A 24,442-nucleotide genomic window follows, 5' to 3' on the forward strand; every position below is an offset into this window, starting at 1 on the left:
CATTGATTCCACTGGGAGCTGAGGATATGCAACGCCTCTGCAAATTAGGCCACGTTTGTGCATATGGAATAAACACTGGCTTACGTGCTGTAATGGGGGGTCTCCTCCCTTTCTCTGATGTTTCTTGAAAAATGGCTAGCATGGCATAGGCACCCAGCTCCAGAAGAGGGTTCATAGCTGAGACTCCTAACTCAGGGCTGTGAATTCCAGAGAGTAACGGGGCACCTGATCATTAAGCATTGCAATCCTTGCATGCCTTTTTTAATATAGCCCATCGGTTCTGCATATTACTCTTTGCATGAGCTATGAAAGCGGCCACACAAGGCATCGTAGATTTGCATGTGCAGCACTTGGCCCAAATCTTTCACTTAAAACCCTCTACTCTATATCAGCCCAACCAGATAACCTGGACTGAGGTTTTTAAGGTCGATTAAGAGATTGAGGTACAAAGCTCCCATTGAAATCAGTGGAAGATTGTAGCAAAATACCTTAGGTTTCAGAATCTCAGTTGCTGAAGTGTACTAGCAAAACATGAGACATGGTTGGATCCTTGCTTTTAGATGCGCACTGCATGCAAGTCTTTCCCTACTTCCCTGCTTGCTCAGCATAAGTGAATGCCAGGCCCAAGAGGCTTTGCAATAAAAGAGTCTGGACATTGGAAGATACTCGCATTCACCAGTCCATAGTCCTAGCGGGTCCCCAGTACTCCCACATCACAGAGGCAATTAAGAAAATTTCAAAAGAGTTCAGCTGCTTTGATGACAAACAAGTAAAGAAAACAGTAATAGAAGAGCTGCACAAAGAACACCAGTGCCCTACTGAAGGGAAAACTGGAGCCAGCGACTGGAGCCAGCCCCTATACATCTTCAAATACCCTGTTTTGAAGATCAAAACTTCAGGCTTGGATTCCAAGCCTTGTAACCCATTGCTGTGTCTCTGGACTGTGAAGGCCCTTTTCCAAGGACTCAGATTTGTGTGCAGCCTGCAAAGGGATTTGGGAATTCCTGCTTCATGCTTGGACTACCCAGTGGAGCTCAGTATTGCACAAATGCCTTGTTACCAAGACACCGCATATTGTGCTCTTTTAATTCTCTCTTAATTATTTTCTTTTGACTCATGGAGTTTGGGGATGCTGTTTGCGTCTGGGCAAGATATGGCTTAGGCAGTAACCTACTGTATGGTCCTGGAAATGACAAGCTGAATAGAAGAGATGTGTTGAATAGCCTGAGGAGGGGAGAGGGTTTTGGGGGGGAAAATGGAGAAAGAGGCTGAACAGAAGACCTGAAGTGAGGTTGATAGTCATCCATGCTTGAAACGTCCCATGCATTTTTAATGTCTGCTGAGTACCACTTGGAAACAACAAGAAAAGTATGAAATATGGATAAGTGTTTGCAAAAGGCTCTTCCTGAGCAATAGGAGTGACGCCCTTATGAACCCCGTGATCTTACTGTGATCTATGGTCTGATTTTCAAGGAGTTTTGCACTTGGAAATGCAGGAAATATCACATGCACATTTCCAGATGCCTCGATGCAAACTCCCAATACTGTGGTTGTCCATGGCAAGGCAGGCTCCTGTCTAGCTGGGCACACCTGTGCATTCGTATGCATGCGTGTAAACGGGCAATACAGCATGTGTGTGTTAAATTGGTCTTGCAGTGTAAAGAAAAGCAGGAGTCTGATGGTCTGCAGAGTTGTTACAGTTCCTGAGGGCAGTTTGGAAAAGCAGTTGCGATCAGAAAGAAAACACCAGTGGCATTTTGTTGTATCACTGAGGTCATCCAGTGTCCTCAGACCCCTGAGCAAACGTTAGCTGCTGTATTCAGCTCTCCATTACAGTGGGGTAAATGTGGAAGTGGCTCCACTGAAATCTATGGTGTCAACTCAGAATGTGCCTTGGCCTAACAGGGAGGAGAGCCACAACATGCCCATGACATCAGCAGCGGTGCTTGCAAGTCATGGGAGAAAAAGATCAAGCAAGTTGCTTAAAATCATGGGACAGTTCAAAGACAGAGCTTGCCAGAAGACCTGATGTGCATCTTCCCAGTTTTCATTAATAGAATATACTGCTCTTCTCCTTTAGTTTGAGGGCCAGAGAAGTGCCAAGGATTGAAATCAGTAGGAGTTAGGCACCTAAATACTTCTGGGCCCAAGTCCCCAGTTCCTTCTATGGTCTTGGGTAGGTCACATAAGCTCATTTCCTTGATTCCCCATCTCTAAAATTGCAATACCTATGCCCACTCCCCTCAGTGGGGCTGCTGCGAGGATTGATGAAGTGATGCATCTAGTCTGGGACGTTTCTAGAAGTGATGCTTCTCAAAGCGACCACTTTCACTCCTATGACGGCATCTGCCCCTTCAATCTTTCCATTTCTTTTCCCTATTCCCAGGGAATGGAGGGAGGGAGAATCTGCCTCATCTTTATCCTCTCACAGCTCTTCCACCTTTGTTTCTATCCTCTCATAGCAACATAGGGCTGTAAGGGACCTCATGCGGTCATCTAGTCCAGCCCCTGCTGAGGTCGTCATCCCGTCAGTAATGTGAGCACTGGACGCACGGATCTCTCTTCTGTTGGTTTTGTAAAAAATCCTCATCCTTTTCAGATCCCTTAAAAATGATATGAGTAATGTGTGTGCAGTAGCTCTCAAACTTTTTAGGCTCAAGGCACTCCCCAGAAAACGCCAGCTCTTAATCTTCACTTGTTTTTTTGACTGGAAGAGGTGCAGCCAGGTGTCCAAGCCAGCAGCGATGCATAGGGACAGCAGCAACTTCCAGTAGCTGGTGCTGCCGGTGTGGCTGTTTTTTCTGACCCCCCTCCCTAAGAGTCAGTGTCTGAGACCATTTTCCTGGATCAACCCCTTCAGTTAAGCTACTGCTTTTCACTAGAGAAAAATACTGGAACAATTCTTCCATTTCAAAGAACTTGAAAAGACCGCAACAGGTCATAATGTTTTTTAACACAATGGATTCCTATTTGAACTCTCTGGGGTTATCTTGTGAAGCATGTTCACATGTCTAACAGTACTACTATTGTATGGCACCCCCACTCCCAGCACCCTTGAAAGGATCTCAAGGGATCGAGGATGCTACATCACCCCACTTGAGAATCACTGTTCCATGCACTGTTATTAAAGGGAAGGCATCTGAATTTAGACAGGGCAAAAGAATTGCATCAACATTTTTTCCCACAGAAAGTTTGGGGGACTGCCTGCAAAATGTCTCTGCTTTCCATGGGAATTTTTTCAAATTTTTGTTTGTTGATAAAAGGCATGTGCAAACAACCCAAATTTGTGTTTTAGATGAAAGCCAAAATCTACTGAAATCCATGTTGCCGCCATGCCAAAAGGGGAGTAGTAGTCGGTAGCCTGGTGCTCCTGATTATCTGTGGACCACAATTCTCAATTAAACTATGTCTCTCACATCATGCCCTATGACCAGAGACTTCCACAGTGTGCTGGGACAGCCAAAATATGTCCATTTTTTAACCAAAAAAATCTGTCTTGTCCAAGAAAAAAACAAACCATTTTCTGAGCAGTAATATTTCCAGCCTGCATGGCTGAAATGAGACCATCACAAACAGTTTTCAAATGGCATTCAGATGCTAATGCCTCATGCTCCTAGATATAAATCACCTGCCTTGTCCAAGATGATACCAATGTAATCACCTCTGGGAGTGACCAAAGCACATTATTGGGTAAGAGACTTTCCCTTATCAGACCACTACGTAAATAGGAGCAGATCCCAAGGCTGCTGGAGTCAATGGAATTATTTTCCATTCACTTCAATGGCATATGGTTCATGTCATTTTATACCAGAGGTTGCTTTTATCCTGATGAGGTAGCAATTAGCCAGTGGCCCTGCAGAAGTTGTCATCAAGGAGGAATCACTGAGTGTCTTCCCCAAAGTCTAACTTTTGCCTCTTTCCTTCATGTTAGCAAACGGCGTTCTACGACACGGTCAGGACAGGTTACACCATCGGACATAGTTTATCACTCATCGCTCTCACGGCTGCTATGATCATTTTGTGCCTCTTCAGGTAAGACCTGGGGTGTGGAGGGAAAGGGACTCAAATAAGAGAGGGAAAAGGACAGGACAAGGGAGGGGAACTGGCTCTTCAACTCTGGGGAAATCAGCAGATCCTTGGTTATGCATTAAGAGTGGAATGTCTTTGGGGTCCCCCAGGATGCCTTTCAAGGGCAAGATAGATGACACCAGCAGAGGACATGATGTTTCTCAAAGAAGGACACACCTTTTGAGGTGTCTCAGTCCCATGGCATTTGAATGGTGACATTTGCATGGGGGTTTGCAACACCAGCCAAGCGGTCTACATGGCTCGGTTGCTCAGAGTATGCCTTGGAAAGAAGCAGAGCCATCCTCCAGCTCCTGGCCACCTTTAACCTCAGAACACATAATAACCACACAACGTTACAGTGATGGTGTTGAACAGACTTTTATTTGCAGCTGTTGCTGAGGTCTGAAGAGGATAGCAGAGAACTAGACCACCTGGAGATGGGCACGAGTTGCTAACTTCTCTAATCCATACCTGCCTACAAATGCGGGGTTATACCTTATAGTAGGTTGTCCAATTCTAGGGTCTGTCACAATCAAATCACAAATGTAAGTGTTGCAGGAGACTGGAGGAAACAGAGTATTTTGGAGCAGCTCTGAGTCTCCTCTGTCATATGCTGTGGCTAGGCACACCAAAAACGGTGACCCACTTTTCTTCCTTCCTTTCTTTGTCCATCCCTGCCATAAGAGAAGGAATGAAGAAACAAAGAATGAGCTCTTTTATAGTTGCCATGGCTATAACATAGCTATTTCCAGGGCATGAGGCCTGTCATTTACAGTTACTAGAAAAATTGGTTTGAAAATCTAATTTCCTTGATACAAATATGTCTCCAAAGTATGCTATGCTGAGGAAGAGATGGTATAAGCCTAGTATTCCCCTTGCTTTTTGGTTAATAAGTCATGGCTTTTGCATAGAAGTATGTCATGCTGCTATAATAAAATATGCAAGCATTTATTAATTTGGGCCAACAGTGTTCCAAAAATGGGGTTTCCTTGCAGAAAATGGTGGCAGTAATTCTGCAGGAATCAGAGCCTCGTCCTGGAAAATGTCATATACTCATGAAGCTCATGTACCATTGGAATTGCCAATGGAAAATTTGCTACTGATCCAACATTTGACATATTTGCATGTTGCTTTTGTTTTCCACCTCCACTAAACAGACAGATTGGGGGTCACCTCCGTAATAGGTATAAAATGGCTTCAGTGGAGCTCGCATTGATTTCCACCAGATTAAAATCTGCCTCAAGTGTTTCCAGTTGTTAATTGAGGAGCTATCTCTTGGTCAAAGAAACATTATATAATTTCAGTCAAAAGAATGGTGTATTGAGAAGCCCTGATGCTCAAAAATGTTATTTCATGCTATTCCCTTTCTGTAGAAAACTGCACTGTACTCGAAATTATATTCACATGCACCTCTTCATGTCCTTCATAATGAGAGCCATTGCGGTCTTCATCAAAGACGTCATCCTCTTTGAGAGCGATCACATGGACCACTGCTCTGTCAGCTTCGTAAGTAGCAGCTCCCATGTATTGCTTTCATATGAAATTTTCCTTCTTTTTGCCTTCCTTAACTGGGAAATAACCAAATAATTAACATGGACAGGCCTAACATGAATGAAAAGATCATAGCATAAATATCGTTTTAAATGATGGGCGAGGGTGGTACCGCCTTGTGTGATGATAGAGGTAGGAAAAGAAGTCGAAAATGTTCAGGAGAGTTTGAGATAATTTCCACTTTGCAAACTCAGTCAGCACTAGGGAGAAGAGCTGTTTGCCTCAAGGATGATTTGGGCACAAAAAGCAATGGGTATGAACTAACCGGGAGTAACTTCAGGAAGAAAAATGGAAATCAGAAGTGGGTTTCTAATTATCACAGATGTACGGTTCTGAAAGAGGCTTCCAGTGGGAGTAGCGGGGCAAAAAAAAACCTAACCGGTTTTAAGCCAGAGCATGGTAAATTGATGAATGGCTTTGTGTAATGTGATTACCTGTCACGGCAGAGGCTGAATTCAGTGGCCTTGCACAGCCCTTCCAATCCTGTATCCCATGTTCCTATGTACAGGAAACTCATTTAGTGGCCAACTCCACAGAAGACGCTTAAAGCATCACAAAACACTCTTTTCACCTTCCGCCTACAAAAGCTCCCCATCTTGATTTTTCTCTCTCTGGCCCCACGGCCCACTCCAGAGCTCAGTACCTTCTCCCACGCGGTCCTGCAAGCTCTAAACAGACTCCCAATCGCAATTTTCCAAGCAGCCTCTCTCCAAATGCGCCCTGAGACCCACTGACTCCACCATGACATTGTTATACCATGTTATGCTGCACCTATAGTGATCAAATAGCACTATATTTGCTCTTGCTGAGTTCGTGCCTTTGGACCTATACTGTACAGAGTGGGGAATTCATTGTAAAGGAGCCTGAGCATTTAATATGATATGTAGACAGTAATAAATAGTTGACTAGAGCCTGGTGCCACAAATAGCTGGCAATGTAGAGAAGCCAAGAACTCAATGAGCCATGGAGACTGAACTAACCTCTCCCCTCTCCAAGGTCCCTTGGGGTCATGCCTAAGCTACGATAGAGGGAAATCATGTCTGAAAAGCTCTCGCAGTAACTGTCTGCCCTGCAACTCTTCTGTGGATGAGGAATTTGCTGCCAAGCTCTTAATTTAGCCCTTTCAGAGATGGATCAGGAGAGAAGATAAGAACATAGGAATTGCCATTGACTGGCTCAGACCATAGGTCCATCTTGCCCAGGCTCCTGTCACACAGCGGCCGAGACAAAATGCTGAAAGGGAGAGAGAATTGGGTCTGACCGGGGTTTTTCTCCACTGTTCCTCTCTTCCTTGCAGCCTCCTGCACGTAAGGTCTAGGAAGTCCTGATTCAGAAGCTGTATCCTGATCTCCTGTGCTCAATAGTTACTAATGTACCTTCCCTCCAAGAATGGGTCCAGTCTATTTTTGACTCTTGGGGGTCTATAAGACCTTGGGGGTCTTTAAGAGGAGACCAGACAAGCACCTGACTGGGGTCATCTGACCCCAGCACACTTTCCTGCCTGGGGCGGGGGTCAGACTCGATGATCCATTGAGGTCCCTTCCAACCCTAATAACTATGAATCTAGCTCAACTTTCAGCTTCCACAACATCTGGTGGCAATGAGTTCCACGCTTTAAAGGCACGCGATGTAAAAAAAGAACGGCCTCTTGGTTAGTTTTAAACTCACTACTTACTAGTTTAATTTTGTGACCCCTAGTTCTTATACTGTGAAAGACAGTAAATAATAAATTTCTATGGACTTTCTCTTGACTCTTTATAAGCCCATATCATGCCCCCACAAGCCTCTGTTTTCTAAACTGAAGTAGGCCTGGCCTCTTTAGTCTCTGAAGCCCCTCCATACCACCAGTCATCCTTGTTACCCTTCTGTGGACCTGCTCTAGTTCGCCTATATCCTTTTTGAGGCGTGGGGACCAAAACCAGGCACAGTATTCAAGGTGTGGACACACCATGGATTTATATAGGGTTATAATGACACTTTCTGTTTGGCTGACAATTCCCTTCATAATAATCCCTAACACTTTGTTTGCCTTTTTGATGGCTGGTGAGCACGGAGCTGATGGTTTTAGCCACATGTCCACAATGATTCCCAGATCTCTCTTTTCTGTAGAGGAACAGCTAATGTAGAGCCCTGGACTCATAGGGGCCTTTAGGGTTAATTCTGTGTGCTCTGTAAGTGAATTGCAATTGGGGACACAACAAAGTGAGCAACTAGTGCCACACAAAGATTATTAAGATAGGAGGAGCAAAGTTCCCCGCCCACGCTGTACTGTAACAACAGCAAACCTGCTGCAAATTCTGCACAGAATGTTTTTGCAAATCTCTTATCTGCATGCTGAATGGGGCCTAAAATTCAATTTTCTCCTTTTCTGGGTAAGTGGCCTAACCACTAGGCAAGAGATGGGCGGTGAGTCCTCCACTGTTCATCTCTCCCAACTGTACAGTTAGTCCAATAAAAGAGATCGCCAAACAAACCTGGCTTCTAACGTATTTCCTGGGCCATCACAGCTACAGCAACACTCCAGCCCCGTTACCACAATGGAAAAGTTACCAGCTTTCTTGAGAAAATCTCCACAGGCAAAATAAGTGCTTTTTGGCCAAGTGACTGCATAGGTTTAGGCAGAATATGGATATGAACCCAACTGGACTGCCTTTAGGCAGCTGCTTGCTCAGCATGCAGGCACCCAACTCTCAATGCATTTTGGGGCGGGGGGGGCCTTGGACACCTAAGTGTGCACAATTCTGCTCTGGAAATCAGGCGTCTCCAAATTAGGCAGTGCAGCAGCCAACTGAGGAGCTTATCTCCTTTACTAGATTCAGACTTTAGTACTAGTGTAAGCCAGGACATATGCCATTAGCTGTGCAAAATCTTCAAGGGGAAATGCCGATGAAAGTCCTTGAACCTGTGAGCGCAGAACAGCTTTAAGTCCTCCACAAATAATTTTTAAATGCTGGAAAAAAAACCCAAGGTAAATGAAGCTTGCCTTAGGCACACGTTACTAAAGCAGCAAAAACAGCACCTTCTCCCTTTGCTTTGCTACAATGGAGTTGGATTATCTTACTTAAAGTTGGAAACTGAATTACGGCACTGACCGAGTTGCAAGGTTTTTCCTTTATTAAAAGCAACAGTGAGAGAGAAATGGCTTTTGTCGTTAAGCTGCTTGATAAAGGTCCCAGGGAGCTGGCTTGTGGGCCTTTCCCCGTGTCACAATAGCTGTTACTAAGGCAAAAGAATTTGGATGGGCGGGGAAAAGAAAAATATTCCTATCTGGATGAAAAGCACAGTTTCCTTTTCATTGAGCAAACTCTCTGCACCCAGGCGTTGGCAAGCAAGACTTGTTTTCATAAGTAAATGTAACAGGCTAAATTGACCATTGATTGCACTCCTTTGGTAAAGCAGCATAGACCCTTTGTCCTACGGTAAGGAGATTCAATAATGATAGTTTTACAAAAGTTCCCTTTGAGCCTACAGTCCAAAGCAATTAAGCATGTCATTAAACACAATGGTGATGAGTTGTCTTGGCACACAAGGCCACCAGGAAGCTTGACCTTCAGAAGAGGGCTTATCCTCCAGAAATTTTCAGCAGGATTTCTCAGAGGAAGAGCTAGCGCACAGGGTGGGTTCAGCCTCTTGGTAAGTAGGGGACAGCAGAGAAATCACATGTCTGCATATTCTCCTTGACCAAGCCACACACACTCGTTGACCAAGCTAAGGGACTGAGCAACTCAGATTCGAGTTCATTTTTTTAACTGTCAGTTAATAATACTTTTCTCTCCCATCGTAATGCAGCCAGGTCATTAAGCATGTGCATTGCTTTATGCATTTGAATAGTCCTGTTAACACACTTAAGTGTGTTGCTGCATCTAGGCAATCAGTGCTCATACTAGAGATGATATCTTTTATTAGACCTGCAAGATTTTTGCAAAAAAAAGTTCTGTAATGGCTAGATCTAGGCTTTAAACTTCTAGATTCATAGATTTTTATATTATTTATAAAGCCAGAAGGGATCATTTTGATCGTCTAGTTTGACCTCCTGAAGAGCGCAGCTCAAACAATGTTCCTGGAGTCCATAACAAGGAATAACGGCCACAAGTTATTGGAGAGTAGGTTTAGATTAGACATCCGTAAGAACTACTTCACAGTTAGGGCAGCTAGGATCTGGAACCAACTTCCAAGGGAAGTGGTGCTGGCTCCTACCCTGGGGGTCTTTAAGAGGAGGCTTGATGCCTACCAAGCTGGGATCATTTGAGCCCAGTTTTTTTTCTCCTGCCCTGGCAGGGGGTCAGACTTGAAGATCTATAAGGTCCCTTCCAACCCTACTTCTATGATTTCTTGAACCAAAACACCCAGCCTTAATTTTAAAATATTCAATGTTAGGAAAGCCACAGCCATCTGTAGTAAGTTGCTGCTATGCTTTACTATGCTCACTGCTAAAAATTGGCACTCTTTTGGTAGTCTGACTTTAGTTAGCTTCATCTTGTAGTCATTAGACCTTGTTATATCTTTCTGAACTAGCCTGAAGAGCCCTCCGTTATCTAATTTTCCCTCGTCATGTAGATACCTGCAGACCATCTCTTGCAAACACAGTTGTTTTTTTTTTTTTATCATCCTCACTCACCTTCTCTTTCAGGAAAACCTTGCAGAAGATATTAAGTGAAATGTTAGGTTTGTTTTGTTTTTTTAAAGAAGCAGGATCTTGATTCGCTCTTATTAATGGAGTACTAAGGTGCTGTGCTGATGCCAAAATTTAGATTTGCAAATCAGATGGAGGTATACAGATTAGATGCAAACAGAAGGGCAGACCAGGAGCTGAAGACAAGGGTGATATGCAAATTTGCATCAGCTGAGGGTCTGGACGAGGGAAATTAGAGAAGTAGTCTACCTTCATCGTTTTGTGTTCCGGAAAGACTCGTCAGACATTGCATTCATTCCGGACAGATGATTACTTGCATAGGAAGGCAAACTCTGCCCAGCACACTCAGATCATGTAGGTTAAGAATATGAACTAGTGTTTCTGCTACTATCTTAAGAGTTGGATGCAAAAAGTGGGATCTGAGCAGAATTTTAAGTGCCCAAGTCCCAGCAATTCTGAAAACTAGTCTCCAGCTCTTTTTAGCAGTGTTTTTTCCCTAGCTCAGTGCCCTCTTCCCATTCCAGTAGGAATCGGGCAGTGCCATTGCTCCCAACATGAAAGAAGATCAGCAGATTCTGTCCTCATCCCTTCAGGATTTGTTTCAGCCTCTGCTCTACAAATCATATCCTTGCTCTTGGCAGACAGGAGCATTCCCTTTTCCTATGTCTCCTTTGGAGACATCCCTGTTGGTGCTTCTTAATGAAGCGTCCCCAGTCCAATAGATCTGCTTCTTCCTGATGTTTTTTATGAATGGCTCATCCTCTCTTTTCCATTCTTCCTTATGTCCACAGATTGTTCCATCCTCTTTTTTCCTCAATCCATTGTATATTGTTTTCATTGCCCTTAATCCCCAGTGTCTGCCTCCCTCTGTTGCCTCTTTCTGTCTCCTTACAAGGCAGTCTGCTCCTCTCCTCATCCTGGCCACCCTATTTTCTGTTCCTGCGTTTTTTCTCCAGTGCACCTGACCCTTTCCTCAACTGTGTCTTATCCATGAGCTGGTCCCTTCCTCTGCCTCATCGTCAAGGTCATGTGTTCTCCTATGTCACCTTCCTTGTCTTGGGGTATCTTCAGCAGGGCCCTGAAGTGTCCAGGTTGCCTCCTCTCTCCTCTCCGTTATTATGGCTCCAGATCCCTCCCTGAGGTCCCTCATCACCTGCACATGCATCTCTCATTCTCAGATCCTGTCATTCATGAGCACTGACAGGTGACATTTCATATACCAGTGGCATCCATCTTGTACCCGGTTCTTTCCTTTTTCATGTCCTCGTCACAAGGTTTTTAGCAGAATTTGCAGATTTGTTGGAATCGGACAGGACCACACCCAGAGCGCTTCTGCTGTGGCCTCGAACTTGCAACCTCTGGGTGGTACCCACTGAAGGACAGTGTACATCCTGTAGCTTCTGGATCTGGGACCCTTTGTTTTCTTTCCCATTGTCCTGGCTTCCTCCCTTGCCATCACACCGTCCTCATCCTCCTTGTCCCTACTTTTGCAGCCTTTCTTAGAATGAATGATGCTGCTGAAGCTTCAATAGGGTTTCCAGGTCCTACTGGAGCTTGAGCTGGATGGGATGGGGTGGGAGGAATGACAAGACAGGGTCACTCAGGGTAAGTCAAAGCTCACACCCAAATTTACTGTGAGTTAAACCAACAAGGTCAATATCAAAGAGAAAAAAAAATATAAGGACAAAGTATGTAAAGTATCTAGCATAACTCAACTGTCCTGAAGAAATCTGGTGTTGCCTGGGCAGTCAGGTCACAGGTGTGGTCAAAGACCCTTCTGCCGAATGCCTCTCGTGGACTCTTGTTTTCACGAGTGTCGCGTCCTGAAATGTTCACTGCTTAGCTTTGCCATGGTTTGCAAAGATTGTGGAGAGCTGCACTAGCAAGGCAGATGGGCATTAGTTGACTTTTAGCCGCCTGTTTTTGTGGAAAGTCCATGGGAGCCCAACACAACTCTAATTACAGATGACAGGAATTTATCCCTTGACTTTAACTGGAGTTGGATCAGGCCCCAACTATGGAAAGACTTCAGACATCAGTTGGAGGATTTACCAGCTGCTTGAAGAATGGGGTCTTTCTTTGTTTTCATGTATTTGGTGACATCATTTTCTTTTGAAAACCTAATATCCAGCAGCAGATACCAGCACAGAGCAATTCCTTACTGCTTAGGAAGCCCCATTGTGATACCTTTATTCAGGCAGTGTATTGTACCCTATTCCACAAGTAATCTACCTTCTTGAGACCAGCGTGCTACACTGTACCTTTCTTTAACTGCACTCAGGAAGGAGGAGTAAGACCTGTCCTGTACCCACTTGTGTTGGGTCTGGGTCTAGTGTGAAGCCCGGCTCTTTTGGTGAGCAAGCGCAGTGGGAAGCAATGGAGAGGATCAGAGACTACCTATGCCCTGGCCACATGCTAAGAAAGCAGCACCTAGGACTGCAGTATTTCCCAGCCTCCCTACACCCAGAGCATGGAGCCAGCTAGGGAAGATTGGCACTCTCAGCCTAACCAGTAAGGAGCAAATTGCACTATTGAGTTTTACACGATGATTTCCCATGGCCCCTGTGAGGGAGCGGGGGCTAGGGGCGGCCGTGAGCCCCCTAGCGCCCCCTACTGTCACGTTAGGGTGACGTAGCACCCTCAGAATCTCGCCCGCCACGACTTTGATGGTTAAATATATAATGTGGAGGCTGCCAGTTCCCTAGTGGACGGTATTGGTGTCCTGTCCCTAGTCCAGAATGGGGTTTCAATATGCGTCCCGCCTTAAGGGCAATGCGTGCCTCCAAACCTCCCCCTTAGCACGCCCCAAGCCTCGCAGCTGTTCTGGGGGACGTTTGTATGGTCCCTCGCCCCTCGGGTGCCCTTGTTCTCTCTCTCGGGCCCCGGGGCTCCTCGCCCACCTGGCGCCTCCTTGGGTTGGGCCCCAATCTCTAACCCGTTCCCCGCGCCCTGGGCCTGTCACGCTGGCGCCCAGCTACTCGCTGGCGCCTCCTGAGTCCGGCTCGCTAGCGCCGCTTCATACCGGAGCCCCCTGGGCCGGGTTCTAGCCGGGGCCTGACTAATCGCCGGCTCCGCCTTGGGTCTGGAGCGCTCTCGCCGCCCTAGTCTCGGCGCCCTTGGGCCGGCACGCTCTCGCCGCCCTAGTCTCGGCGCCCTTGGGCCGGCACGCTCCCTCCGCCCTAGTCTCGGCGCCCTTGGGCCGGCACGCTCCCTCCGCCCTAGTCTTGGCTCTATCGCCGCCCTAGTCTCGCCGCCCTAGGGCCAGCTTGCTATCGCCGCCCTAGTCTCGGCGCCCTTGGGTGGCTCGCTACCCTTGGCTATTCTGCCCCTCTCTGGGGCCTCACCCTTCTGGGGCCTCTACCACGCTCTCTGCGTCTCGCCCCTCTGGGGCCTCACCACTCTGGGGCCGACAAGCCGCGCACCTCGCGCTCTGTCTCTGCCCCGCTCTGGGGCCTTGCCCTCTCTAGGGCTGACACCGTGTGACTCACGCTAAGGGCACAGGCGCACGCCGCCGTGCCTGTCCCCTTGACCCTTCGCTGGGTCCGTTTGCCGACTGGGCAAACACCGCCCTTATGGGCTGGGGTCTGTAACCCCACACACCGCGCCTCCCTGGCACAATATGGTGCCCTGCAGCACCGACAATAGTGCCCCTGGCACTGTGCCCCAACTGGGCACTGGGAACCCCCAAGCTGTTGGGGAGCTCCCTTGAGGCCTCCTCGCTCCCCTACAGCCTCACCTGGTCCCCCGGAGTAAACTGTAACTTAAACTCCAGCCCTCTGGCTGCAACATAAACAGAGGCTCCATATGCCTAACCATAACTCCAAGCCCGACCAGGGCTCTCAGTCCTACCTGCAGTCAGGGTGATCTTGTTCCCTGCATCATCGCAGCCTGTTAATGGGGTAAGGTTGCGACCACCAACTCAGGCCACTCAGCTCGAGCCGCAGAGCTCCTGCTCCTGCTCCTGCTCCTGCTCCTGCTCCTGCTCCTGCTCCTGCTCCTGCTCCTGCTCCTGCAGCAGCCAGAAGGGAACTGTGTGGCAGGCTCCGGCCTAAGCTGCTTATGAAGGCCTGGCCCTGCCCCCTTCCGGCCATGTGACCCACTTGGTTGCCCTGGCAACCAGGCATCTGGGCTGCCTGGGTGATTGACAGCTCTGCCAATCAGCCTCGCACTCACGGGGCACCTATGTGACTCCGTGACAGCCCCACTTTACCTCTCTCTAAAGCCATGCATTTAATTCTCCAACCTGCCCTTACCCTTTTTCCTAATGGGATGCTAACCACAGGCAGGGCTTTGTTATTCCAGTGGGCAGCCTACTGATACAAATGGAAATCCGTTGCAAAAAAGGAGCAGAGATTTCCCACACACAGCGCTTCACTGAGTTCCCCCACTCCCTGCCTGACTTGACCTGAACCAATATTGCCTCCAAAACTCAACTGCTCCATTGGCTTAGCAAGGAAGGGGCCGAACTGTTGACCTCACTGACTGGGCACATCTGGCCTGTATTTGCACTCTGCTAGGGGTCTCCGTGCCACTGGAACAAGCAGGACAGAATCATTTGAATTGGTCATGTTCTCTGGAGGTGAAAACATACCCCCGCCCAAATCTGCCTATCTTACCTGCTGCAGCCAGCATCCAATAAGGGGCTGAATAGTATCTTTCAGACAGCTGCGCACCTCTGCAGATTTCCTGAGCCGCGGTCACATACCTATTGGCACAGAGTGTGTTTGTCAGGAGAAGAAAGGCAAAGAGGGACATAATACAAGGAGGAAAAATTTGACTGGAATAGCATGGGGGTAGGAGCAGAAAGGCTGACATTGTGTAACTGCCAGTTCTCTTCCCAGTCTCACGCTAGCTCTTTAAGTCACAGAGATGTTACAGAAAGGGCCAGAAAGAGAGACACAGGCTGTTAATAGAGTCCCTAATGAATGCCTTTGTGCAGGGAGCTGGAGGAGATGAGCCCTGGAGGTCTCTCCCATCCCTTAGATTGTATGATGAAAGCATCAACCAGCATGTAAAACCTAAAGCCATGCCCAGAGCATTCATTCATGTTTCAAACCTGGTGTTAAACTGAGGTTCAGAGTTAAGTGGGAAAGAGGGGTTTGATTATCGCAGCTTTTGCCCAGAAGGCAGTGTCAGCTTTTTTGGGGGAGAGGGGATCAAGGGGATGGAGAGAGCACATAGTCTTCACTTTGTCTTCCCCACCTTTCCCTGCACAGAGGAGTTGGTTTGGTACCTGGCAGAAGGAAAAAGCTGATCCGCAAAAAGGGGCACAGTAATTACCGCCTTCCCTGGCACACAGAAAGTATCCATGAGCCTGAGATATTCTTTACCCTTGTGGCAGGGCACTGTTTGTGGCAGGGGCTGCCACTTCAAGGGCCCAGCCAAGCAGCCAGCAGGTGCCTGATTGAGAGCTGCCTATATAAGCAGAGCATTTTGCTGCTGGCAGGCAAGCAGCAACCTTGCCTGGCTGTGAGGCTTCATGTATCAATCTGGAGATAAGGGAGGAGTTGTAGGGGATGGCTAGGAGGCTCCTGGTCATGGGCATGACCTAAAACTGCACCCTGCCGGGAGTGGGTGGCCTGGTGGGTCTCTCAGTGGCACGGGAGCCCCCAGGAAATGCCAGGCCAGTTACCAACCTGGTGAAAGGTGTGTCGGGGCGCCTTAACCCCAGCCCCCACAGTCGGGTGGGTCACCTGCTACTCTCTCACCTGATGTCACCCGCAGCCCCCACAATCGGGTGGGTCAGTCTCTCACCTGGGGTCACCCAGAGGGCAGACCCCAGGTGAGAGAGTGGAGCTAGAGACTCAGACCAGATAGAGAGAGTATCCCTGACTGGTTGGTGCTGGGGCCAGGACCAGGATGGTCAAAAGGGCCAGGGGCCCACCATGAGGAACACCCAGAGCTAAGAGGCCCTGGAGTTTCTGACTGACCTTGGAGGTGAGGCCAGGGCCTGTATGGCCAACCTGGGGGGGACCACACCCAAGAGGAGAAAATAGTTTCAGGGAGCTAGTTAGCCTGAATGAAAGTGGGGTAGGCTGCTGAAATGGAGGGGTCTTGGAGGGGTTCTGATTAGAGAAGTCTGGGGCCCAGCGTGGGGCCGGCGAGATTAACATCAGCTGGATGCCATCTGCGAGGCATGGGCTGCGGTGTAGGGGAGATTCAGAGCTGCGGATAGCACTCCCTAGCATCAGGGCAAGAAAATGGGCAGCCTCCTGCCTAATTAAGATCTCCAATTAATTAACAAGGTGTGGCCAGCGGGAAGGTGGGCGGTTGGTGGGCAGGGCATAGAAACAATCAGCCCTGAGAAGGCCCTCTGTCACATCCCTGTAGTGTGCTTCCTGGGCAGCACTACATATCCAGCGCTACATATCCCCCTACTTATCTCCAGGTAGGCTGGATCTCACTGGGTAAGGATGCCTGATTGTAAAAGAAAAGAAAATATTCTGATCCTTCTGATTTCTTTTCCCCTTTGCTGCTTCTTTAGTCCAGAGCAGAAGCATGGGTTGAAACACAGGCAACAAAGTGCTATGCTCATTGTGAGAGCCTGTGACTTCGTTTTAGTAAGTGTGTGTACAGGACCTAGAACAGCAGCATACAGATTGCCAAGTGTGCCCCTACACATTAAAATATGGTAAATAATCAATGGCAAAGGGGAGAGACACGAGCAATGGAAAAGTAAGGACTCTCATACTGTCTGGGTAAGCACTGGAACAGGATACCCAGAGAGGTGGTGGAATCTGCATCCTTGGAGGTCTCCGGTTGCAGCAAGGGAAGTTCAAGTTGGATATTAGGAAAAACGTTATCACAAGGAGGGTAGCAAAGCACTGGACCAGGTTCTACCAAGAAGTGGACTCTCCATTCTTGGATGTTTTTTAAGAGCCAGCTAGACAAAGCTTTGGCTGGGGCGATGTAGTTGGGGCTGGTTCTGCTTTGAGCAGGGGGTTGGACTAGATGTGACTTCCTGAGGTCCCTTCCAGCCCTCAATTTCCATAATTCTTATAAAGTCCCTGACTATCTTCCCATTAGAACCCCAGCCTTGGATTTTTCCTGATATTGTGCCAAGAGGTCTAATTCTACCAGGACTAGAAAGAGTTAATTAATAGCTCAACATCCTTGTCTCTCCTGGAAAGTAGAGACATGAATTCTGAGAGTTTTCTGTTCTGTTGATTATCTTTCACTTGACAGAAATGAAGATGCTACAAGCCCCATCATAATTATGTAGTTGATTAGCACCAATAACAAATTAAGGAGGATAAATATCCCTATTCAAGCTGTTCAAGAGAGCACTCTCCTTTTTTATTTCAATTTTTACTCTTGTCTCTATGTAATTAGCTGAAGGACCATTCCGCTCTGGTTACCATTTTGGACATACTCATGTGACTGTAGGAGACACGTAAACCAGTATTCAAAGCTTTCCAAATCTAAAGGCTCTGATCCTTAAGGATGGTTCAGGATCGATCTCTGAGGAGTCAACTCCTTCTGAAATGGATGGAAGTTAAATATTTTTTGTGCATCATTGCCACATGGGCGTGCATCAGAAATAATTCATTCTGATGAGTCAACAGATAGTCACGCCAATGTAAAACAGGAAATTGGGCCCAAAGTAAGGACACCGGGAAAAATAGTCTCCTAGCTGGTGTACACTGGTATCACTCCACCGACATGGATAGAGTTCTGCTACTAAACAGCTGGTGGGGGTGCAATCCTGACCTTGTTTTACATGTTGGAAGCTCGTAATATGAGAAGTTGCACCAGGTTGTCGGATGTAACCCTTGTATTAATAGAGATGGCCTTGCAAATGTCTTGACATTTAAATTCTTTCAGCTGATATTAGTAGGGTTAAACCAAAAAGAAAGGCCAAGGTTGCATAAGGGGCCCTGGGGATGTGTTTAGGCAGGCCTGCTGCCAAAACAATAAACCTGTATATGAGCAGTCTGTGGCCCCAAGCATCTTACAAATGAAGCCAGTGGGAAAATTGCTGTTGAACTGACTTCATCAGGGACAGGACAGCACCCTAAGGTCGCTTCCAGACTCCCCACCCCTACACATGCATGTAGAAGAGGGCAGGATTTCGTTCCATGTGACCTCCGTGTCTGCACATGTGTTTACAGATCCATCTCAGAGCTCATCTTTGTAAAAACAGTGCCATATCCTCGAGGGATAGCAAATCTCTCCCTCAGAGTTAAAGATGGTCCCAAACATAAGCCTGAACTGGAGCTCACTTGCTCAACCCCATCTCTAATGCACCATACCTGCGGCTGAATAGATGCGGAGTAAACAGTGAGAGATGAAGGGTCAGTTGCTGAGAACCAAGTAGAGTCCTCACTGGTTTAAGACCTAAAACCTATGATGTGACTGATTTCCTCATGGTAGAGACAAAATGATTGCTGGTCAAGCCACTGAAGAAGGTCAGCATTACATCTATCAGGAACTTAAACAGAGGAGCTCCAAATATTCAGCCCAAAACTCACATAATTCAGAAGTTGCTTTTCTTCAATCAGTAGTTTTGAGGACATCAGTAAGTAAAACTGATACCCATGGATTCCTTCATCCACTGTTTGCTGTTCCAGTCTTTGGACCCAGATTCTCTTTTACTGTAGGACAGTGGAAATTAAAATAGTGATGGATTTTAATGTCCTTTCTAACCCACTTGAATACAGAGTTTAGCTGCAATAAGCAAGAAGAGCCAAAATGAAAAGATGAGCGTTTACCAGCAGTGTCTGGTTTGTTTGCATTTTTAATTTGTGTTGTCTATGGAGATACGAGATTCTGAGTGGGCAGGGCCCTAGAGTGACACCTTGGCCCCATCAAGGTCAAGGGAGTTTGCCATCAGTGGGCCCAGATTGAACTGCAGAGGCCACGCTTGCTTCTGCTGTAATGAGAATAGACAACCAGCCCACCGTGGCAATAGCCAGAGAGAGCAAATCTGTGCTTTCAGAAACATTCATTCATTGCTCAGACATCTCCCACTGCTACTGCAGGAGCACTCACTTTCAAGGGATTTTGCTGCTTCCAAAACAGATGCTGAAGGACTGACAAGCTCAAACTCCTCCTTGACAAGGCAGATGGCCTGAGACTGCAATGATTAAAAAAAAAAAAAAAAAGGACTTTCTTATGCCCCCTTTTCAAAGGAGAGCCAGGCTGGAAATGAGCAATCTCTCCTGGAAATCCATCCCAATCTCGCTGTTATGGTGCACCCTAGATTTACAAAAGAGAGCTGCTCTGACACCTGGGAGCTGGTAATAGTCTCCCAGATGACATCCCCCACCTGAGCGCAGAGAGTTCTTGCCCTTGTTACCTCCCCACCCCAGACACAGACACACGTCTTGTGCGAAGTCGATGGTCCTCCACCTATTTAGACTCAAGGCACCTTTCATTGGACTCAAGACACCCACTGGAAAATGCCAGCTCTTAGCTTTCACTCATTTTGTTACTACAGAAAAAGAATAGAGCAAGTCTTCTGTTACAAAGTACTCAGAAAGACCACAGCAGATCAGAAGGGTTTTGACACCTTGGCGCTCCTATACACGTGCAGGGAGGCTGCTTTGACACACTGTAATTACAGCGCATCACAGCAGACTCGATTAATGGAGTCTGCTGGAGCGTGGTAATTACTGCACTCCAGCAGACTCCAGCGTCATGTGTATCAGCGTCCCTACGCTGAAACATGGTGGTAGGGCACTTTAAATTTGACGATCTTTAGTTCAAAGTGCCCCACCACCATTAATTAAAGCACCCACACACACGCGCGCGTATACACGCACACACCTCCCAGAGTACATCTATAAACACCCCTGGATTCCTATTTGAAATCTCTCGATTTATGTTATGAATCATACGCAGGTGTTTGCACACCTAACTGTGGCAATATTGCGTGGCACCCCACAGCACACTTAAAAGGATTTAAAAGCACACTGTGGCACCCTGGTTGAGAATGACTGTGTTGGATGGTGGTTTAGGAGCCAGCTACAATGCTAGAGGAGATGTGGGAAGATTATATTTCCTCTGCATCAGCCAGGATCATACCAAGAGAAACTGAGTTGGGAAGGAGAGCTTCTTCTCAGTGAAGGATGCCCAGAAGAGGAACACTTTCTTGTAGGAAGTCTGATAGAACATAAAAGAGGACTGATCTCTTCCCACCAGCCTTTCCTCATCAGAGGCAGTGAAATCATAGCCAAAATCTACATTCCCCATAAGTGTATCACTCAAAAAGCCCCACAACAGACCAAAGCAGAGAGAATCATCCTATTAAGAGAAACACCTCTTTATTTGACTCCTGATTACGAGCTGATATGGTGATGTGCCTCTCACTGAAGTCAGGGGAAGCTGCATCACCTATCCAAAGACAGCACTGGACATCTATAGCTTCAATTACACAGTGCTTGGTGCTTTATCAATATTATAGATTAACCAGACAGGAGGATAAAACAGTGAGACTGAGACTTTACTGCACGTGGAAATCCTACAGACAAAACAGCTCTCCAGTTCTTTCAGCACTGTTCGGGTGTGGACAAATGTGCAGACCCTTTAAAATATTACAAAAGCAGCTGAAGCACTCCAAGATAGCATTTGTTTAAATAAGGAACTGTTTTGAAGTATTTCAGTTCCTGTTATGTGTGCAGGGGTGGGGGTGATGGAGAGGGAGCAGGGTGGAAAGTCTGCAGAATGAGCAGCTGCTTCATCGGGGACAGGACAGCACCCTAAAGCTGCTTCCAGACCCCCCACCCATACACATGCACATACAAGAGGGCAGGATGCTCCAACACTTGAGGCCTGCTGAGTGCTAGATAGGCCTGTGCGAGTCAGCAGCGATCCAATCCGTCTTCGGATCCAGCCGCTTTGGATGGCTGCGATCTGATCCAGAGCTTTGGACCGGGTTTCTGCCTCGATCAGGCCGAAGTGGCTCCAAAGCTTCGGAGCCGCCTTGGAGATCCGGCCATAGGGTATAATGAGGAATCAGCACACTGCTACCATCCCTGCAATTTTCATCCAAATCGGACAAAAAACAACAAAGTTATAGATATTTTATTGTTTCCCCATTATACCCTATTGCCGGATCTCCAAGATGGCTCCAAAGCTCTTCAGAAGCCGAACGTGGCTAGCACTTCGACCCGGATGTGCTGCTTTGGACCCTGAAGCGTCCAAAGCTTCTCTGGATCTGAAGCTCTGTCCGAAGCCTCGCACAGCCCTAATGCTAGAGCCTTCATCCCCAGTCCCCTCTCCCTTTTTGATCCATGACAGGGAGAGAAAAGAGGGTGAGGGGAGTGGGCTGGAGAGTCAGGGTGAAGTTATGTGTTACACTTAGACCATGCTAAATCTGTGGAATGGGAAGTGGTGTTAAAGTCTGAACATGCTTTGAGCAGTCGCACATTAAGGTTTAATACCATTTCTGGCCTGCACAGATCTGACTTGCCACTAAAGGGCTGGTGAGCAGAGGCCTGGCCAAAAGGACATCTGGGCTGTATTCTGCTCTGGGTGTCAGGGGTGCTGGGAGAAGTGCAGCCAGGAATGCTGAAGGGCTGCAGATAGCAACATTTATCTCTGTGGAGCAGACTGAAGTTACCTTAACAAGAGCTGGGTGGCACAGCCCAAAGTTAACCCTTGCCTGAAATAGCGAGCTTTGAGATGCTCAGAGGGCATGTAGCATGAGTTAATGAGCTTTAATGTGCTGATGCTCACATTTTAAGCATTCTTAGTATGATCTAAGTATAATGTGTAACTTCACTCTCAAAATCCTGGTAACAGAGACCCACGCAGCCCATGCCCTGTACCCAGCCCCGCTTCAGAGACATCCTCTGTAGGGCTGTGCGAAGCTTCAGTAGCTGATTCGATTTGGAGGAGATTTGGCCCTAGTCGGGGACTGAATCTCTGAATCCAAATCGAATCAGGAGACCAAGTAAAAGCATCGGAATCGATTTGGAAAAGATTCAGTCGATTCAGAGATTTGGCCATGGACTAAACCAGCAGCTGACAGCTGCCTCCTGCTGGTAAGTCTGCTGGGGTTGGGGGAGGGGAGGGATTGGGGCTGGGACTGGAACAAGCTGCCTAGCCAGGGCAAGGGGCACGTTACCTGGGGTGGGGGGGTGCAGGATGTGGGCGCAACAGTGCTGGGCCACCATTTGCCCAGCCAGGGTGGGGGAGGCAGGATGCAGACGCAGCTCTTTCTAGGCAGAAAGAAGCAAGCAGCAACAGGGCAGAGTCCCCGCTTCCAGCACTGCCGTGCCCACATCCTGCGCCCCCTGCACTGGCTGACAAGTGGCAACAAGGCAGAGCCCCCACTCCCAGCACTGATGTGACCGCAGCAGTGCTGGAAGTGGGGGCTATGCCCTGATGCCACCTGGAGCAAGCCACACCTGCATCGCGCACCTCCCACGCCGGCTGGGCAAGAAGCAGCACGGCATAGCCCCTGTGGCTCCCCCTGCGAGGGCAGAAGCAGGCACAGGCAGGGGAGCCCTAGGAGAAGCCCCCATGGCTTCCTTGCCCAGCCCCATCCCCCACCTGGCCCCAGCCTCCTGGCACTTTAAAAAAAAAAAAAAAACCCACAGTCACCAGCTGCAGAAGTGGCAATTGGGGCCACTGGGCACTCATGGCAGAGCCCCCCCCACACAGTGCGGGGCAGTGGGGGGCCATGGGGATCCCCCAAATGGTTAGGGGTGACAATAAAACAGTGTCAGTAAAACCCTAAATGTGTCCCTGCTACATTAAAGCAACTCAAGAATTTGTATAAGATGCAGTACAGCAGAGACCTGAGGATAGGTGGCTTGTTTGCTGTACCTTTAAACAGAACTAGATCCAAACAAAATACTTAAAATGGAAAAACAAATGCATGAAATTTCAGCCCAGGTCTACCACTTCTTCTCTGCACTCCCTGGTGTATACTAGCAGCATTCATTAAGAATTAATTACAGTACCCACTGGCAAGGATGTCTTTTCTTCCCATTTCCTAGCGGTTTGTCAACTAAATCCGCCTTTTAATCTTTTTTCTTTCCCTCTGGAGCTTTGCACCTGAATTGTCCATCACAGCTTTGCTGACTGATCAGGTTTGTTCCAGAAGCTGGCAGCATCGATGGCACTTAGCTTGTCCCACAGGATGGCTTGTCAGGTGAAAGGCAGTGTGGTCTGAGAAAAGGTGTGAATCACACCACTCTTCCACCTGGCCTCAGTTCACTTTTGGGGGGCAGCTTTGCAGCAGAGACCTGCCCTGCAGGAACTCTGAAATTTCAGAGGAAAAGGGCATCAGCTCCTCCCTAATGACCCTCCTTTGTTCAGCATCTGTAATTACAGAATGGCAAGTGTCTGCTGAGTCAGCCCCTAGATTCAGAGAAAGGCAGCATTTCTTCTCCCCACCCCTCTTCCCCACCCCTCACCATACTTACCTGATTGCTTCTGGCAGCACTCTGCAAACTAGCTTGCATTTGCAGTCATGCCGGAAAAAAAAGAGCAGGTTAACTGTTTGCCTACTTCTGGAGAGCTCCGTTACAGCAACCCCCAGGCTTGCTTTGCCTGTTGCCAGGCCTCATTTTTCAGGGATAGCCAGGCAAGAGGATCAGCTGTCAAATCTCAAGAATAAAGCTTTTAAATAAAATCCAGTTTAAAAAAGCAACTGTAGGGCATGGGGGTGGGAGGGTGAGGCGATCCATTCATCCGCCTGACTTGGGAAAGACTAATAGTGCCCCTTGCTGGTCTGGACTAGCTTGGTAGTGTTTCCTCATCTCTTCTGCACGCCCCTTCACCTGCCTCCTTCTAAAATGCCCTCCCATGGTGTTGTCTCAAATGCACTTTTACTGCCATCTGATAGACCGGGCATGTGTTTCACTCAGGTGACCAGTGCTTAAATGCCCTGTACTACATTCCAGCTGAGCCCACTCAGAATGGCTCCTGCTTACACCAGGTGTAAGTTTGGCCATCGGTTTGCTGCCAGTGCCAACCCGTACCTAAAGTAATGTGCCATATCTCCAGCGACAGAAATGAGAAGTCACAACAGTGGTGGATCTATCTCTTTGTCCCTCTTTTGAGTCCCCTCCCCACCTTTTCTGAAGCGTATTCATCCTGCCCTTCTCATGGCCAGCATTGCTTCAAGTATTCAGCTCCACGAGCGCACGAAAAATCCCCTTTCCTTTCAACACAGACCAATGACTTTTCTGTACAGTCGCTTTCCTTAAAGGCCCTTCTTTTTGCCAGTTTGCATGT

The 24,442-nt window shown here is 47.7% G+C and overlaps 1 protein-coding gene across 1 annotated transcript in view; it reads left to right on the forward strand.

The window, feature by feature from the left end:
• The window catches only part of LOC149865138 (vasoactive intestinal polypeptide receptor-like), a 178,003-nt gene that overhangs the window by 122,499 nt on the left and 31,062 nt on the right, over window positions 1-24,442 (forward strand). The window contains exons 5-6 of the mRNA XM_090047844.1: window positions 3,932-4,032; window positions 5,442-5,574. Coding sequence (XP_089903970.1) covers window positions 3,932-4,032; window positions 5,442-5,574 — 234 coding nt within the window. The remainder of the gene's footprint in view (window positions 1-3,931; window positions 4,033-5,441; window positions 5,575-24,442) is intronic.

This window comes from Crocodylus siamensis, chromosome 5 (assembly GCF_052110815.1).
Source record: "Crocodylus siamensis isolate JL-2025a chromosome 5, ASM5211081v1, whole genome shotgun sequence".
In the NCBI taxonomy this organism is placed as follows: Eukaryota; Metazoa; Chordata; order Crocodylia; family Crocodylidae; genus Crocodylus; species Crocodylus siamensis.